This window comes from Anabas testudineus, chromosome 23, assembly GCF_900324465.2.
Source record: "Anabas testudineus chromosome 23, fAnaTes1.2, whole genome shotgun sequence".
Lineage (NCBI taxonomy): Eukaryota > Metazoa > Chordata > Actinopteri > Anabantiformes > Anabantidae > Anabas > Anabas testudineus.
Window position 1 is genome coordinate 4,909,216 of NC_046631.1, and position 19,995 is coordinate 4,929,210.

The 19,995-nt window shown below is 39.0% G+C and overlaps 1 protein-coding gene across 2 annotated transcripts in view; it reads right to left on the reverse strand.

Annotated features, from left to right (window-relative positions):
* The window catches only part of gramd4a (GRAM domain containing 4a), a 38,080-nt gene that overhangs the window by 8,073 nt on the left and 10,012 nt on the right, over positions 1 to 19,995 (reverse strand). For both annotated transcript variants that reach the window (XM_026362880.1, XM_026362881.1), the window contains 11 exons: positions 16,104 to 16,224; positions 5,534 to 5,654; positions 4,367 to 4,428; positions 3,132 to 3,270; positions 2,649 to 2,674; positions 1,864 to 1,955; positions 1,608 to 1,699; positions 1,363 to 1,411; positions 1,182 to 1,253; positions 1,049 to 1,092; positions 815 to 924 (listed from right to left, as the gene is read on the reverse strand). In XM_026362880.1, coding sequence (XP_026218665.1) covers positions 815 to 924; positions 1,049 to 1,092; positions 1,182 to 1,253; positions 1,363 to 1,411; positions 1,608 to 1,699; positions 1,864 to 1,955; positions 2,649 to 2,674; positions 3,132 to 3,270; positions 4,367 to 4,428; positions 5,534 to 5,654; positions 16,104 to 16,224 — 928 coding nt within the window. The remainder of the gene's footprint in view (positions 1 to 814; positions 925 to 1,048; positions 1,093 to 1,181; positions 1,254 to 1,362; positions 1,412 to 1,607; positions 1,700 to 1,863; positions 1,956 to 2,648; positions 2,675 to 3,131; positions 3,271 to 4,366; positions 4,429 to 5,533; positions 5,655 to 16,103; positions 16,225 to 19,995) is intronic.

Below are 19,995 nucleotides of genomic sequence, written 5' to 3' on the forward strand. Positions count from 1 at the left end.
TGCATCCTGTATGTTCATACAGCGTGTTTGGAACAGACGACCATTTAAAAATAAGCATTCAATGCAAAAACTGAGCCAGCTTTTTGAACTAGTATACACCTATAAAAAGAATAACTCTCAGTTTGGTAGTCAGCTTGGTAGCACGCTACATGACATTCCTGTTGCTAAGTGTATCTAATTCAAACCTATTGATTGTGGCAATACAATCAATCACTGATTGATAAACTGTTTCCCCAAACAGCCTTTTTGAATCACTCAACACATTTAACATGTGGTTGGCAATTGAAAAGTCTGGAGCCAGACCAGTGTCTTTTAAATGTTTTTATTGCAAAACCACAAATTTACTGAAAGAGACAACGCTTTGACAGTACCGGTAATTGGACCCTTGCTAGACAACATTGGTGTGTACAACTGCATCAAACTGACTGCAGATGACAGTGTTTTTGGTTACCACGTATGGTAGAAATGTAGCAGAAAAGTATATTTAGCTAGCCGAATGAACAAAACCATTGTCAACAACTATTTCAGCTCTAAGCACCTACAAAAGAAATTTGAACCCACAGCATTATTTGTTTAGCTGAAACTAATATTATCACAGATGCATGCTAGCAGCCTGCAGTTGCACCCAGAGAACAGTTACAGTGCTGTATGAATGCATCAAATGTGTGTGGGTCTGTTCTGGATTGATGTGCAAGTGATTTGCATCCATTCAAATACAGTCTGAGCTGTTTTAGAAGGGTAAATAAGTTTTGTGTGTGTGTGTATGTGTGTGTGTGTGTGTGTGTGTGTGTGTGTGTGTGAGTACATGTCTTACCAATCATAAAGCCCATCAGTTTGTATGGCATGACGCAGGAAGTGATGAAAGTCACCCATAAACAGATGTAAAGTTTCCTTGTGCTCTCTGGCTGCACCCACATGAAAAGACTGACACATGCACAGAGACACATACAGAGGGAGAAAAAAGAAAACAAACTTACATTAATATTTTGTTTATCTTATGTGCTTTAGTTTGATATTTCACGGTAATGTTTAAAATACAAAAACCTACTTCTTTATTTTCTCCAAAACATCCGCCATCTTACCAAAAAGGTTCTGTAAAGAGAGTTTAATGACTTTTAAGCAATACTGTTTTATATATATATATATACACTATATGAGAGGAATTTTAATGCTTATTGTACCTGTGCTTTTTGTGCAACATCAAGTACAAGCTGGAACTTCTCAGACACAGTCAAGTCTTCCTTCGGAGGTTCCTGCAAAAAACAAAGTTCATGAAGACAAGTTTATAAGATTGATTTTCATGGTTCCTTCTGACAAACAGAAACTGGAGGCTGAGAAAGAAGAAGTTTGAAGTAATCTTACCATAGGTTCAGAAACCTCAGGCACAATGCTCCACTGGATTCTCCAACCTCTGGAAAATAGGAAAAACATGAATATTGTACATTTTTAGCAGGTGTTTTGTTTGGGTGAAATTAGGCCAATAAACTACTCCCCTCCAATCCTAAAATTTTTTCCTAGCTACATCTTTACAACCTGCTGCCACAACACTAACTACTGATATTATTGGCAAAATAACTGTCTACTGAATAGTTATGAAATGTTCTTACCTGGCGATGAGGTAATTTAAAGACAAGCGCAGGATAGCCAGGAAGAGGAACATAGGAATGGCCCAGCCATGCCAAGCAGCATTCATATAAATCTGGGGCAAATAGAAACATAATGCGGCGTGCAAAAGGTTAACATGATCTTTTCTTTCAGAGCAAAGTTTATAAAGTTCAAATGTAATGAAAGAATCTAATAGTGTATTTGGATGTATACATTTTATGATAATTAGAAATTATGAGCAGGAAAATGTATACTCACAATGAAGGCAATAGCTGAGGTGTAGACGGAGTGCCAATTAGATAAGGCGGAGAGGTTCCTTAAGAAGTTGGTGACAGGTCTGGCTCCTCGCTCTAAAGCACAGGTAGGGGCATTTATTCATTGTTTCTTGAAAGACTGAATAATCTAAATCTAAAATAGTACAGGATAATCATTGGTTTGCTTCTAAAAACATTTAATATTTTAAAAAACTGAAAACATGTCAAAAGTCTGTGAACTACGCAGTACTGAACTGTGGAATTACACAGTTAAACAGTTTTTTATGAAGCATGGCAGAAAGAATATTTGACACTTTTTCCTTCTGTTTTAAGTTCTTAAGTATATTTGTAACTATGGCCCCAGACCAAGCTGCCTAGATAAAGTCTTGCAGCCTTTACCCTGGCAATTATCTCCTTCCTTATCTCATTAGACAGCTTTTGCATTTTCTTTCTCTTCTCTGTGTTCAGTGTGGGGCACACAATGACAACCTTTCTCCATTTAAACAAGCTGAATGGGTCATTATAAGACTGAAGACGCATTTAAGACTAACTGACAATTGTTTTCTTAAAGCAACACTACAATCCACTTTATTACTGCTTAAGGAACAAAGAGGCAGTGTTTAAGGGAGGTTTAGGGCTACCAACACTCATGTTTCTGTAGTTTATCACGTTCATTAAACTATTGATCAGTATTTTCTTTGCAGCATTTCTCTTAGCGCAGTTAACATTCTAACAGGCCCTGATTCTATCATAGTTTTGTATTTGTTTGTGCATGTTTTAATTACTTACTGAGTCGCCTCATATTTTCTGTCAACCTGGGTAGAAAACACCAAAAAATTAAGGTCAGAACACATGTACGTGATAACGTTTACACAATATAAAAGCGCGTGCAGTCTCTCACACACACACACACACACACACACACACACACACAGTGTGTGAGGAGGTGGTGAAACTTTGGCCTTCAAAAGCTTAGAATGACTCATTTGCCTTTAGTCAGAAGCAAAGAAAGGAACAAGTGAGAATATAAATGAGAAAAGAGCTTCTAACTTCCTGTCCTCTCTGTCTGTTAAACAAAGGCTAAATACATCACATCTAGCAACCAACATGTTGCACCTTATCACATGTGGCACATGTCAGAAATACATACATACTGTACATACAGTATAGCAGTTAGGAGCTTCTGTCTAGCTGTCTGACTCCACATCTCCTTGAACTAGAACAAAATAATCAATACTGCAGGCAGACACTCTATTCTGAAGCAGTTTCCACCTTTTAGCACTTAGCGGTTCCTCAGTCTCCACGGTGCTCTCCTCCGGCTGGAAGCGAAAGTCTTCAATGTAAACCCCAAAGCGCTCGTACAGCCACTTTTGCAGCCGAGAACTCCATACCTCCTTCTGTTGTTTATCCGCTGCAGAGAACAGACAGGAGAGTATAAACGGAGGCACATACGAAAGGCCAATGTTAGCATGCTCTGCTAACTAGTTTACTAGCAACCTATAGCTATACTTCCAAAATCAAGGAGCATGGACTCAAGCATGCAGTGCCTCGGTAGCTGTGCTCCTTTTAGGTTGGAAAAGTTTACATGCCAGCCAACCTTGCATTAGGTATATAAAGAGCCATGCAGTGCATATTAAAGACCCCTGTCATTAGATACTGTGAAAAAGAAAAAACAAGAAATTGTAATTATGTCAAAGTTCCAGCAAGATCATTTATCCTGCTATCGACCAGCAAGACTGTTATTCCTGCCATAGATTTACAATAAACCCATATTTCTGTGCTTATGACATTCTGTTTGAAGCCATTTAGATGTGTAGTTTACACACTCTATTCTTCTCTCCTTTATCACTTTGCTCTATCTTTTATCCGCAAGAACAAGCCCAAATACTCGCTCTTAATCCATCCTGAACAAACAGCGAGACCCATACACACACACACACACCTCTGATACTAGTTAGAGTTCAGGCTTGTCTGCACTAGATAAAGTGATCTACAATCATAACCCATTTTCCAAAATTAGCCTCTCCGTCTCTCCTTCCATTTCTCTCTAAAGTACACACACACAAACACTATTGGGTCATTGGAAGTCCACCTGAATACTAAATATTACTGCACTAGTGAGCCCCTCCCCTCCCTCACTGACTCATTTCACAGACACAGACATTTGTAGTGCAATGAGAAGTAATTAACCTGCATAGAACAATTACATGTCTTGCTAGCTTGATATTTATTCAACTAACTGCACATATGAAAAAATGCTGTGTGCATTTCTGTGTTTCACTGTCATCACCCTCTGTTGTATGCCCTACAGTAACCCATGAACACTTCCGAAACACTATGTTCCTATCAAGCACTCCACCACACACATCCTACATCCCACGTCCCCTATTGATTTGCTCCCACATTCGGAGCACATCAAAGTCTTCCTTTCCTACTCATTTCCTGTATGTCCTCCAGAACTGCCACTCCCCCCCGAACCCTCCATCCCCCTTTTTCTGTGGCGTTACCTGTTCCATTGTTTGAGGGTGACTGCTGTTTTCGGGGAGGCTGTGGAGGAGAGTCTTCCAACCTGAGGGGGAGAGAGAAACAGAAGCGTGAAGATTCGTCAAGAGTCTCAATCTCAATTCTCTATTGTCAGGGCTGCAGTACCATGGCAGACACGTTTGAGGAAGTTGCCTTGTTAATGTATGCGGAGTTGCTGCACTGGATAAATCAACAACTGTCTTAAGAGTTACAAAGAGATAGACGAGAAGCAATTTTAGTCTCTTTCCTTGTGAATCCTAGCAATACTGTGTCATAGCCAGTGGCAGCATGAACAGAATATTTTCGGACAAGCAAAATGCGCAGAAAAAATGAAAAGAGCCTAAAAGAGAGACTAAAAAAGCAAACACTGACATGTACTGTACTTTATTATTATTATTTCTGAACACCAAACCTGTGTCACATTGAGACATATATTATTTCCAATTTAACAAGCAGTAAATCGCATAAATATTTCAAGTCCAGCTTTTCTAATTTCTTCTCAAAGTCATTCACTGCCTTGCTCAAGAACACTTGAGGATATATTAGTGACAGGACAAATGTTTACTGTCTGCTGTCCTCAGATGCACCTCTCCAGCTTCATGTAGATACCTCTCGCAAAGGATTAACTGAGTAAAACATTCAGGTCATCCCACATTGGCTCACCTCTTACAAAACCTTGAACTGTCTCCAACATTCTTAAGGCTGCGTTTCTCTGGCTGTAATACGTGTGTGTGTGTGTGTGTGTGTGTGTGTGTGTGGTGTGTGGTGTAGCTTATAGCAAGAGACGCAGGCTTTTCCTGACACCAGCATAGCTACTGTGTCACAGCATGCACCTGGCAACACAGACCAGCACATGATTCGTTTCTGTTTTTTCTCTCTTTCCATGTCCCATAAAACACACACATCTCCTTGTGGACTTCCCCGCCTACCAAGCTGCTGACGTTTCTATTTATAACAGGAACCTTGGTAGCTCCGGAACTAACACACAAACACACACGTGGCCCGTGATAACTGTTACGAAGTGCAGTGTCACCATTTCCTGTGTTTTCTTTGTTATTACTTCCCATCTTGCACATTTATTCCTCATCTCCTCTGCCCACATCACTGCACTTCACTCTGCTCTTTGTCTGTGTGTCTGTCTCCTGTCTTACCTGGACTTGAGCACCTCATTCATCTTCTGTTCCAGGTCTATCCTCCTGCTTCGCTCTTTCTCCAGTTCCTGCCGCAGGAAATCCACATTGGTCTCTTCCCGCAGCTTCCTCAGCTCCTCCTCTACAAAACACAACGAGGAGACTGGAGATCAAGATCTCAAATGTTAATACAATACAGTTTGCTTGTAAGTAATTTTTTGCTTTTCTTTTTGCATTCTTTCATAACAGTTTCTTTTCCAGGCCATTCTCTGTATTAACAGGTTTCCTTTTGTACAAGATGCTTTTTAGTCGTTTACTGTTGCTACTGATGAAGTCTTAGGTTTTCTTGTCAACACCCAACAATGTGTAGGAAGAAACATTTTGTGTGTCTCTTGTTTCATCCCTCTCCCCCATATCTCTCGCACCTTCACCTGCCCCTCCCCCACACACTCGGTCCCCTGTCAGTCAGCTGCTAGCATCAGGTAGTTTCAGGTATCACTGCTTTCTAAGCCTGAAGTGCAGCATCAGTGGTGTTTCCTCTCAGCCCATTGTCCCTGACTAAAGTGAACATGAATATTGGAGAAAGACAGGCAATGAGACTGTGCACATGTAAAGAGGAATAAATGAATGAATACCTGCGTGCATTTAAGTGCCTACAAAATTAGCCATAAAAACAACAGGCACAGGTACACGTAAAATCCTTCTTAAAACAAACAAAAACTTAAGAAAAATAGCATTTACATACATACAAAAAGACTTTCACAGCAGCTTCTTAAAAAAAACTCTCCAACCTAAATCACAAAGTTGAAATGCTATCCTTTTTCTTTTACCATACAGTAAAGCAAATGATAAAAGCAGGGGTGTGCAATGAAACTGTGTACCACCTGCCTCCCATCCCCCTTCTCTCTGCGATCCCTGGATCACACAGACTGCAGGGGATTCATATTACAAGAATTTAACTTTCAGGTTCTCCTTCTCATCACCTAATCTAATATTGCACTCTGGTTCTTTATCTCTTCCCACTAACACTAATAAAACATTCACGGCCAGCACCTCCTGCAGCTACAGCACTGGCAATAATAGTGGGTGCTCTTACTAACAGTGCCATATACTGTATTTAGTATATGGAGAGGTGAATTTTTATTAGAGCTACTTTTGCATTCCCTCGCAACACTTTTGCACCATTTCTGTCCATCTACGGCAATCTATTCTGAGAGTGTAGCTCATATCATGCAGTAGATCCCAGCTGGCTTAGATAGAATGGCAGATCACCTGCAGCTACAGTGAATAACAGCTGGAGCCCATCGCAGTTGCCCCTGGATGAAAGGTGTACAGCCTGCAGGTCACTCTAGGTCAGATCTGAAATGGCCCTGTGGATTTTAACTACATACGTGTCCGTGCTTCAGTTGTTATGCCTCTGACTGTACCTGTAAGTTCATGATATACAGTCAGAGCTCTTTTAAAATAAGTTATTAACAATAACTACATCTCATAAGATCTGTGTTTTCCCTTAAAATATCCAGTGTTATATAACTGCAATGACAGTATATTAACTTATACATAGGCTGACTATGTGACCATATAATTACTCACTCACTTTACTCACTCTGTAAGGAGGGGGGGGGGACTGGAAGTGTGTAATACCCCTGCATGCCACAATATGCTATGTGTGTCAGACAAAGTGAAGCAGTAAGTGAAAGTACAAGAGTACATTTTCCTGTTCCACAGAGGCCCTCTACTTCACATTGCATATTAATAATAATGTCAACATGCCCGCTCTGCTTCTAAAATTGGACTGCTGTCTTCTATATATAAATCATCATCCTGGGTTACCATGTCACAGGGTCTCTTTTGCCATAATGAGACCCCGTAAGCAGCTAGTAACCATTTGTCTGTAAAACAGAGAGAAGATCAGCTGAAATGCCAAGCCAGGAGAAGACACTTTTAATAGCTCTGACCTTCTCTCCAGAAATCTTTCCATGAAACTCTGAGGAAAAAAAAAAAAAGCTAAAAAGGAGCAATTTGGTAAGAGCTACATACATACTATGTGGTAATAATTGTTTGAAAGCAGCACACAATACAGTATTTGTACTATGTTGATGGTAATTAAATGTGCCAAGGATACAGCTGAAGACAAGAGGGGCTTGTTGTCTTGATTAGTTTGGGTGATAAAGTATATTCAGTGCCAGATAAGGTTAAAGTCAGAGCATTAGAGTGGTGAAGTTATTTAAGATACGGCTAAGTTTTTAGTTGAGTAAAATGTCCTGAGAGGTAGGTTTAGAGGTTTTTAGTGGGGGTAAGTATCTCTCTATCTCAAATGATTCAATACGCACCTTGTTACTTGATCCGTGATTGAATCAATCCATGATTGGATCAGTATAGAAAGTAATTTAAGTCAGCTGCAATTGTAACATTTTCACATCAATGCATGCAACTAATAACAAATAAACTAATACTAATAAACATATACTGTTCTGAAATGAAACTGAAAAAAACTGACAAATTACATATAGTAGTACTGTAGGATGCAGGACTTTCATTTGTGAGAGAGTTATTTCTGTCTTTGACCACCAGAGTTATCAGCTAATATGCTTAGAAAGTAGCTGCAAACACTAGCACTCTTAACACAGTTAACTTAACTTGTTTTCAACTGTCTGCTCCTGCAGCCAACTTAACTGTGATTAGGTTCTTCCTTTAATTCAGCGATGGCTGTTTAGATTCAGCACCGCCTTTGTAAATGTGTAGTGGCTTTGCGTTACTCCCAGTATACTTGACACTGGCACTGCATGTTCTTCCTAGTGCTATTGTTTTAACATGAAACTCTTGAATAATTTTGTGGGATTATAATACTTTTCACCACTTAGTGGTGTAAACACTGTCATGGATTTCAATCGCGTTTGTTTAAAATAATCTAGCTAAATAAAACAACATATTTAAAGTAGAAATTATCTTCAGCTGGATTGTACCACACTATCTTTTGCCACCGTCAAAAAATGCAACCTAGCATGTGTGCCGCCAACAGTGTGCCAGAATTATCCTGTCTGTCATATGAAGGACTTCCTTTCTACCCCCTACATGACACACATTTAAAATATACAGAATACAATAACAAAATAAATGAAGTAAAGAAAATGAAAAGCTAAAACTGGATTATTTCAATGCTAGTTTCAAAATCCAGCTGAAGTGACTTCAGTTTCTATGATTCACCATTGTGGAAGAGCTGCTATTTTTAGTTGAACAGTGCTGAGTTTGGGCGGCTGCTGAGGTGATCTTTGTGCAGCTTAAGACTTAACTTTCTTGGTTAGAGGTTATTCAGCAAATGCTGACTGAAACTGACTGGCATCCTGAGGTTTCACTGATATTCCAATAAAGATGAGGCTATAAAATATGTTAGTAGTTATTTAGTGAACTTAGTTAGAGTTAGTTTGTACAACTTGGGGTACCAAAATTAGGCTTGTATAGCTGATCACTTCCTGACAAAATAGTTTTAAAAATGCAGTGTGGTTGCCAGAAGAAGCTTTATTAAAGCTACAATGTACAATATACATAGAGCTGATATTTAGGCTGAAACTTACTGAGATGGAGGTTACTTTTGTGGCTTCTGAGCTTATCAAAAGTTCCACTGTAAAGCAGCTCAAAGCTGTCAAGGGTGCAGTCCTCCATCTTGCACAAACCCATCCGTCTCTGCAGTTGTCCCGTCCCTGGAACACTCGCACAGGAGCGGGACGGCAGAGTGGCCGCCTTGGTCTTTTCTTGATATCGAGCCACAGCTGCAGGTTCTCCAGTTCCAAACCAGCTTTTTTTTTTTTTTTTTTTTTTGCAGTTTGCTACCCAATTACCTCAAAACTTGTCAAAGTCCATTAAAGTGTTGCTCCATGCTTATATATTCCATAAAAAAAAAACAAAAAAACAAAAACAGAGAAGAAAAACAGAAGCTCAAGGAAAGGCTTCTCTATGCCAGTCTGTCACTAGAAACACAGGAGATTATTTCAATAGGCTTCCACACAGAGAGTGATGGTCAGTGACCGGAGCTGGTATGAGTGTGTTAGGCTCTGGGTAAAAAGAGAAGGAGGGCAGCAGAGGTAAAGAGAGGTGGGGCTTTGTTGGGTTACCAGCAGACTAAGAGGGCCTGGAATCTGAGATTTGTGAGCACGCTGGAGCAGTCAGACAAACAAACAATTTATACATGTTCATGTGTCAATATGGGTTTATAGGACTGGTTGTGTCAATATGTGAGAGTATGTGTTGCATGTTTTTTGTGTTCTGAAGTACAAATGTATGTGCAGGTGCATACGTGTGCCTGCTTACTGTGCACACACAAACAAAGTAATCGCTTTTCATGTAAGCAGGCAAAGTTTTATAAAACCTTAAAGGAAAAGTACTTTGTGAGTTTTTCAATCCAGGCCAGAAACAATGGCTCCTTTCATTTAAGGAAAGTGGGGGCATGAGGCTGGGGGTTCAGAGAAAGACAGACACAGAGAGGGAGAAGCGGTCACTTCACTTTAGCTTCTCATTGTTCCCAAACTCCACAGCATTTGCCACAGTACACTTGACTTGAACAGAAAGGAAGATGGCCTTGAGTCACTCTGCAGATATTAATACACCATTTAAGAACCTATGGTACAGAAAATAATTTCAACCCAACACTGGCAATCTAAATGTACTGACAAATGTACTGAAAAAAAGAATGCATCATACCCCCTCCCCCTATTAATTTCATATACAATATTACATAACACCTTTTCAAAGAAGGTGAGACATCATGCTCACTTTTACCTATGCATTTGAAATGAAACCTGTAGCAAATCAACAAAAAAACAAACTGCCAATGCTGCCTTTATTCTTAAACTTTACTTTTGTGTTTTCTAAATATTTAAATGATTCACATTGTCAAACAAATACTGGGTCTAAATATTAATCATTTAACCTTATTATATCTTTCCAATTTTTTATTTTGTAATCATTCTGCTGTAGCTTGTAGCTGATGGAAATAGTTAGCAAGTACTGTACTTCTTTTTGTCTTGTGTCTCTTTAAAAGTCTCTTTCAGTGGCCTCCTTCCACTCTTGCCCTGATATCTCTGACCTAGATTTCACTCATTTGTTTCACTTTCTTCCTTCGTGGTTGAATCTCAAACTTCACAGTCCTACCTGTAATATAAAAACCCACTTCCTTTCCTTTACCGACCTCTTCCAGTGGCACAGAGAGAGACTCCTTGACAGGCAATGTGTGTGACAGGTAACGAGATGTTCTAGTATGTCTGTCTTGTGTTGTTTTACTGTGTGTGCATGCTCAAGATTTATAAGGGAAGTACAATAAATATGAAATAAACAACTTCCATAATATAAGGTTTTGTTTGCAGGACAGTATCTTTTTCACATAATACAGTAGATTTCATTAAATCATAGATTCTGTATCTGGTGAAGACTCTGCAGTCTCACCTTATCACCAGGAACCAAGTTACTGTCTAGTAAACATTTTCATTCACTCAAACAGATCACCATGTTGTGCACTTGCTCCCTGGTCAAAAGGCTGAGTCTGTCAATTATCTCTAAGTCTCTCTACCCACATGGCCATCTGTTGCATTCTCACATGTTCTGCAACAGATACTGATTAACAACAAAAACTATTTACTTGCCCATGAGGGCAAAATGAAATTAAATTCCAACATGAACCAGAGTACACTGAACAAAACAACAAAAAATGAGGTCTCTACACTAATACATGAATTACATGTCCTCCTAACATGAAACTCCACTTACAGAAACCTCTGCTTCTGTGCTGTCAAGACCAATTCTGCCTCAAAGACTTGTGTAGAATAGAGCTCCCCAGCAATAGAAAAGGATGTCTCCTTAGCAGGGGCTGTGCAAGTTTTACTCATTGTTAAATTTTAAACTAAGACTTTATTAAATTACTTTAATTGGCTAAAAAGGATGGCTAGTAAAGGAGTTGACATTCTCGCCTAAGTAATTCACTTACTGTTGACTTTCTCAAGTAAGCTGATTCCTTAACCTATCAATCAAGCATAGTCTGTGGACACCTACAAAGTTTGGGTGTATAGGTGAAAATCTGTGAATTCTTATCAATACTGTACTAGGTTACAGCAAGGTAAAAGACACTTCCTAATGTCTCTTTTATATACACCAATGGAATAAAAATATGGATGGTTTCCAAATACTGGTGAGTTTAGGGATTTTTCAAAATTGTACTATTAAGAAGGCATTCCATTACCAGGCTATTGCAGTTCATCTCTGGATCCGTTAACCTTTGTTTGTGCTGTAGCGGCACTGTGCAATTTTTGTGTGTAGCCTTCATGTGCGTTTCCCTGCCCAGCGTGAAGTAGGACAGCCGCTAGGACACTGTATTGATCAGCCAGTCACTGTAGAGCACAAAGACTGGCCTGTTCCCCTGCAGTGACCTTCAATACATGACCTCAGCCAGGACAGTCTCTCTCTCTCACACACTCACACACTCTCTTTTTTATGTTATGGAATTGAACTATTAACAGTAAAACCAATAAATCCCAATTAAGGCAGGGATGGCCTATTACATAGTGCAATGTGAGAATATAGAGCAACTACAAACCTACAAACATGTAGTTAGCTTGACAGGACAAGGCTGGACTTCAAAATTTGGCTTGTGTTCACCATGATTACATTATATGTGTTTTTCAGCTTGCCAATGTCTATCAGCTGGTTCAAGCATAAATTTAGTGTTTTGTAATCAAAGAAAAGAGAGACACAAAATGCTAACTTTAGGAGAAAAGCAAATAAGGAAAGCAAAAATAGGACACGAGGACAAACAAAGTAAGACAGTGACGTTTAAAAGTAGGAGTGGGGAGACTGAGAAAGAAAGCTATACAGCTTAGCACATTAAGTCTGCTCACACGTTCATTTCCATACACACAGGCAAATACAGTACAGCTGTATGATAATAATTTACATTTCCACTGTGTTTGCGTCTTCTGTGGCAGCTGCTACAAACCTCCAACCTTACAAAGATCTGAAGGAGTGGAGGATTAAGCAGCCAGACTATGCATAATGAAGGAATGGTTGACCATATTATTCTTTATAGTAATAATAATAAGCAGTATGGCTAATGATGGATGAATAAGACCATTATCAAACGTCTTCAAATAACATATTCTACAGATGTACACACACACAACAATGTCTCTCAATATTGTTTAGCTTAGTTTTTCAAAAATGTTTTTTTGCACATTTTTGCACAAGAAAGTTCACTGCTAGGTAACTATTGTAGCATTTTATCAAAGTTCAATAAGCTCAATATATATATGTATGCATTTATCAAAATGAAAACAAAAAGAGACCATGAGAGGTAGTGCTGGTCCTTTAAATTAGTCTGTTATTGGATTTATATGTGCAGAATCACAGACACACACACACACACACACACACACAAGGGAAAGAAGGAATTGCAGCAAAAAGAGAACGGAAGCAGGAAACAAGTGTATCACAGCAGGCCTTTGTGACCCTCACTGCACGTGTGGTGGTTAGCATCTTCTAATGTCCGGAAACATGGTTACAAATTAACCAATTAAGTGCCCTGAGAATAGCACGACTCAATCACAACAAATGCCAAGGGAAAAGGCTTGTATCCACACACCATCTGGAATGGAAACTCATGCCTCCTGTGAAGTCAGAAAACAATATACTTAAGCAGTGTGTTTGTTTTAGCATACAGCGTGGGCCCCAGCTTTATTTTAGGCAGCAGGGAGAAAGACGTCAGAGGGAAAGCGAGAGATAGAAAACGCCTACACTCAGTTCACTCTGGGTGTGAAAGGGATCCAATAGGCTCAAATCATTCTAGGGTAAAATACTGATGCACAATTAGAGAATTGACCACAGAACCAACTGTCCTTCATTCAATACCATTCCATATACCAATACCAATACCAATACCAATTCCATAGGTTTTGGAATAAAGAATATCATAACATGTAATTCTGGCACTTACATACGGACATGCACATTTTCAAAACAAACCACTGTAAAAGAAACTGTACAGTGAAGGTTCTATGAACTTTACTTTTTCAGCAGTTAAAATTGGATCCCTGTAGTCGGATTATCCCTCACAGGCCACTTTTCTAGCATGGAATCCATAAGTTGAAGAAGACAAGTTGTTTTGAGGTGTTTTGCCTTCCCTACTTGGAGTTCAACCAAAAGCAGCCACACAAGGAAACCACTGGGTGTTTTGTTTTTTTCACTTGGGGAAATCAGTGCACAGGGCTGATTTATCTGCCATTTTTAAACATAAATATAAATCATCAGTTTACTTAGATCCCAGGACTTGCCAGTGCCAGTTCCCCCAACACAAGAGCCACAACAGTCATATTCATTGACATATGCCAGATTTAAAGAAACAAGAATTGTCCTTTAAACCAAACATTGCATTTCTTTTTTTAATCCTGCCAATGCACAAACTATGGTTAATCTTCTCCAGGCCCGGTATGTGGTATGGTATGTGTGATTACCAATGCTCTAGAAAAGCCATTACCCCAACATGTAAACCCATAATGTCTTGCTACAGGGAATCTTTTGTTTCACTCCACTAATCTCATTAGTGTTAACTAATTGTATATACCATAAGTCTGTTTTTATCCTTTCTCAACGCAATAAACAACAGAAAACATGATAAATATACACACACATTCAGTCCACTGTTAATTGTGCAATGACAGCACAAAGCATATGAAAGCAGCAATAGAGTGTAAAGTAAAATAGTAGAATTAGAATAGACAATAGCTAGAGTGCAGGGCAGATAGTTCAGGACTCCATTAGGTGCTAATGGACTGTCACATTTCAGTGTCCCCTGAAGTACAATTACACCGACCACAGATAGGACAAGAGATTAGGAGGCATGAAAGAAACGGAAAAAACAGTGAGGGAGAAGTAAGGAGAAGCGGCATGCAGTTATAAAGCTCAAAAGAAAACACTACCCAAAGGTGCTAATACTCTTTCTCAATCAGCAACAGATGGTAAGGTTGTCCTTTTAAAAAATGCTAGGTGGCTGCCATTCCTAGGTGAAGCCAAGATGACATTTCTGTTCATTGAGCTCATGGAAGTGTAACAGTTGTTTTAGCTGCTTGAGTGTTTGTGTGTATGCATGTGTGTTTGTCCATAGAAGGATATTAGATCATACTACAGGATTTGACAGAGAGAAAGCATAAAGGGAAAGGGAAATCAAAAGCAAGATAAAAGAGAAGCCGATAAAAGAGTAAAAAGAGAACTGACTGATCCAGAAATGAAAAGCAGGGAATGGCAGGCAGAAAATGAAAGAACAGCTCAGCAGGATGGAGATAAAAAAAAAAAGTAAAAAAGAATCTCAACAGGCATCTTTTAAAAGGAAAGGGGCAAGCTAGGAAAAGACAAATAGGAAGGAAAGAAGTATGCTGCGGTGTGACGATGTAATTCCAGCACAGGCACATATTATAAAAGAGGATGCAGCCTGAGGAATTTTCTTTCACATACTCTCTCTTGCTAATAGACATGCACAGTAGGAAGGGAATGGGGGTAGGGGGATTTTGCAGGCCATTACGTACCACGTGACTGTCAACATGCTGCAATGGTACAGGACAAGCAGTACTCCTTGTTGGAAATGAGGTTAGCCAAGCTTGTGAATGTGAGAAAGTAAGTAGGGTTGAATTCAGATAAGCATCATATTTGCTTCACAGAAATTTGCCATTCTGGAGAATAGTAGCTCTTAGTATGATCTTTGTTGGTGGACCACTCCTGCGGAGCGAAACAATGGTGTTGAATGTTCTTCATTTGTAAACAATCTGCATGACAGTCAACAGACGGAGCCAAAGCTCTTTAGATATTCTATTTTCAGCGTGGCGAGCATCAACAACTCTTCAAGCAAGGCCTTACAGACTTACAGGTGATTGTCATCCCATTTACTGAAATACCTGGCTCTAACTTCCATATCAAATGAATTGATAATCCTCAAGGTAGTACTAAGCAAAAAGGTAATGGACAATTACTGCAGTGATTTATATGTTTCAGCTTGCAACACAATGAGCTCAGCTGACTACCTGAATGTACTGAATGACCAGGTCTCAATGGATTTTTAATTTATTTTTAAATTCCAAGATGACAATGGCAGGATTTATTGAGCTCAGAGTGTGAAAAAATAGCTCAGACAGCATAAGACATCATTTTCACACAAAGACTGGCCCCCACAAATAAGACCTTAACCCTTAAGACCTTAATGTATTGGTGACTTTGCACAAAAGTCTGAACCCATCATCAAAACAATTGGTGTGAAATGAAAGCAACTCTGGACAGAAAAAAATGTGATAAAGTTGTAAGCTGATTAAAACAATGCCATGTGTTGTAACCGTGTGTGCAACTTTGTGCAGTGTATATCAAACAAATAACCTAGTAATGACATTGCAGCAACAGAGAAATTCAAAAAAAAAAAAAAGTGTGTTTAGACACATGTGACTGGAAAGTGCCTGAAAATGTCATCAGCTCCACACTTAATATTCACTTTATATATATGTGTGTGTGTGTGTGTGTGTGTGTGTGTGTGTGTGTGTGTGTGTGTGTGTGTGTGTGTGTGCAAACTCACGTAAGAAATGTTTCTCCAATAAGGCAATTTCCAGGTGACCTTTGACTTCATTGAGGCGGTCTGACTCTGACCTCTGGAAGTCCTGGATGGCTGCAGCCATTGTAGGAGACCCTGAACCTGCCTGTGCACCCACACGCATTTATGCATACAGAATGCACATGGGTCCAAGCAAAAACACACACATACACACACACACACACACAACCACAGTCATAAACACACAGACAACAAAAGAAAGACATTTTTTTGTTTTAGTATTGCAACTTCTAAACAACAGACACAAGCAGGAATATCCTAAATCATTTAACACAAACTAGCATGGTGTCATGACTCACGTTTCCTCTGTGGGTTTAAGTCCAGCTGGAGCGAGATAGGAGGAGATTCCCCCTCTTCTGACTACAGCAATACTGATGACTCACACACCCCTGACTATGGGCTTTAACCCTGACACAACATGTGTATGTGAATGAAGTCAATGGCAATAAGACGACGATTTTGCGAAAGAAGTAAGCAATGAGGGAGAAAGTGTTAATAGTTAGAGGAGAGTAGATGATGAAGCGAGAGGAGAGATGAGGAACAGAGCAAGAAGAGAGTAGAGATGGATATGCTGGCAGGGTGATGAGCACTGCAGGTTGAGAATCACTGCTCGACTAAGGCAAGGGCTCTTTAAGAGACTCCTGCCACAAACACACACACACACACACACACACTGCAGCAGCTTCTCATCAGCAGCAAAAAGCTTGGTTTTTGTGTGTCTCCGTAGACGCACTGCAATATCTTTAGCTGATGTACTCTCTGTAAGAGAGAGGGAGCATGAGAGACAGAGACAGAGAGAGAGAGGGAGAGAGAGAGAGAGAGAGAGAGACAGAGACAGACACAGAGAGAGGAGGAAGGAGATAGCATAAAATTGACAGTGACCTGAAAAAAATGTGCTTTGGGAGAGAGCCGAAGTCTAACAACACAGGAAGGTGGGGAGACACAGAGATGGAGACAATGTCCCTGAATAAAGACGGACTTCAAAGAAAACAAATGAGAGCCTCTTCTGAAAGTGTGTCATGAAGAAGAACAAGGATGTTCACTGAAAGAGGGATAGACAAAGAGAAGGAGGTTTTGAGAATTAAAAGGAGAAAGGTGGATAAAAGAGAGAAAACGAGCAAAAGAGGACATGGAGATGAAAGGAGCGGACGGTGGGAGGGAAGAGAAGAGATTAAGCCAGAGTTCTCTACAATGTTTTTGTCAGGTTTGTGTATTTAAAATGTAAAATCGCTAACGACTTTGTCCAATGATGATACGTAGCGTAAGCACACCTTTCAGTGTTTAATGCAGTCATCAGCTCTGTTAGAATCTCATGGTTACTGAAAGTAGGTCAAAGCCTGACGTCACCCTAGATGATTATCGGCTCATTAATTATTGTGTTCTCCCTTCTTTCTCTCTCTCTGACTGTGGCCGATCTCAGCACAGGAATGCTTCAGTTTTCCAGGACAATTTTAAATGTATGCAAACAGATGAAAATCACTGTCAAATGAATTTATTAAAGCATCATTGTCATGATATCAATATACCAAACCCATGTGGAACAAAGGAATCTTTAATTGTTAAGAAAAAAAATATTATTCTCCCATTATCTTTTATATGCACTCACTCTTGCTTTCTACATTCATAATGTAAAAGAAACTTCCACATGACATTACAATTGTTTTTTTTTTTTTAGAATCTTTGAATAATCATTTTCTGTCTCTGACCATTTGAGGTGCTGTGTCAGGATTTTTCTCGTTTAATTTCTCTCTTCTTGTCTAGCTAAGGCACAACTCTAAGCCGCAGCACTGTACATCTCTTCATCAGGTCAGCAATCCCCTCCTCCAGCTCTATTATGATATATTCATTTTACTTTTCTGAATTTTGGATAGACTTGTGAATTAATCTTCCCCTCAATCACTTCAAATCATGATGTCATTATTCCAAGGGTTCACTATGTGTTTTTTTATGGTTGATCTCAATACAGACATGAAAGATCAGAATTTATTATTATTATTATTATTATTATTATTATTTATTGCTATTATTTTAGGCACATTATTATTTTTATTCTCTTGACTTAGATGAAGATCAGATAACGTTTTATGACAAATTCATGCAGAAGACCAAGAAATTCACATACTTTTTCTGGCCACTATATGTACTTTACATACATAATTTCTCCTTTGTAGTAAAATAGCTTGTAGCTTTTTAAGTTTGCAACTCTCTCATGAGGCTTTGTGTGAATCTCACAGTAAGAGATTAAATACAGTAGGTGTGATTTCAAGGCCTTGCCCTGCTTATAAACACAAATATCGCAAGAGACCATCTCCAAGTTGCAGATTGTTGGTACAGCACTTGACTGAAGCACAGACTGCTTGTTACTTGATCAGCCATGTCCAATAACTGATATAACTGGCTTGTCAAAGAAAAGGACTTACACAATGGATACAGATGGCATAAGTATTTGTGAATGTACATTTTGTAAAATGTGGCTATAAAGGCATCCAGAGCATGGTAACTGCTATTCAAACAAAACCAGCGGAGGCCATTCACAAACTGGAAACTGCTAAACTAAAAGGTTGTTTTTTTTTTATTATGCTTTAAACTATACTGTTACTAGTAACTACTAGTAAAGGTGTAGAACAGCTGCTAATGGCCGAACATGTTGGATAACTGTAACAATTTATCTTTGCATCCACATCATCAGATCTGTCTGTTCAGCTTTCACTTTTTTTTCCCCACACCAGCTAAACCATACTCTCTTCTCCCTACCCAGCCTGATTTCCTGTTAACTGCGTTTTTTCATTTTAAAATAGCACACATAAAAAACTATCTGAGAAGAATCCAGGTTTGCTACAGACAGGATGTATAATTTCTGCCATATTTCAACAAAGAAAAGACAAACAAGCCACAGGGACCAGAGAGAGTTATGATTAATATATTGAAGAGCTGTTCAGCACTGATGCCTAGTTAAAAGTCTTTTAATTATACTTTTAAGTACATTAAATTGTAGTATATAAAGTATGTATCCAGAAAATAGGCTGTAGGAATGCTCACTGTCAGTGCCAATCAGGGAGTTGAACAACACTAATCAATAAAACTGCCTGTATGATCTTACCTCTCTCTTCAAAATATACTTAAAATTTTGTTGGAAACAAATACACAAGACGCCAGGTTTACTAAAGGTGAAAGTTGATCTGTTAAGGGTGTGCACTGAGCATAGTCTCTAAATAAGCAAAATAGTGCATGCTATGGATTTTGTTCAGAATTATGAAAATGCAAGGACAAATTACTCACTCTGACAAATACACCTGTAGGCCATAGACATGCAAGGCTAATACTTAACCTGAAAACCAACACACAAACAGACAAACATTTTGCTTGCATCTCTTATAAAAATAAACCATATGTTAAAGTCATTGAATGCACATGTGTGCAAGTGTTATACACCGCATATGTTATGCTGACTCTGGTTTCCACGCACCCAGGACGCACTGAATAAAGCCAAACGTGACTTTTTGCAGTTGTTCTGTTCTGTAATACTGAGATTTCATTTCAGTAGCCCATTAAACTGATCATCAGTTTCTAGCACTAAGAGCTTTATTTCCTCTGAAAAGAAATTCCTCTTGCGCTTACACTGGTCATCTCCACAGTATCTATGACAGACACCAGTGAAAGATGCAAAACATGTTGCATCATATCATTTCAATATGGCTGTCTTCATTTAAATACAGCCATCTCCACTATATTTGCACCTGTTTCCAAAACAATTTATCTTATTAGATCACCCACAAAACTTGTAATTTTCAAGACTGTGCACACAATTTGGTACTCACTATTTGCAATCATAGTAAATCAGGCCCAAACCATCAAA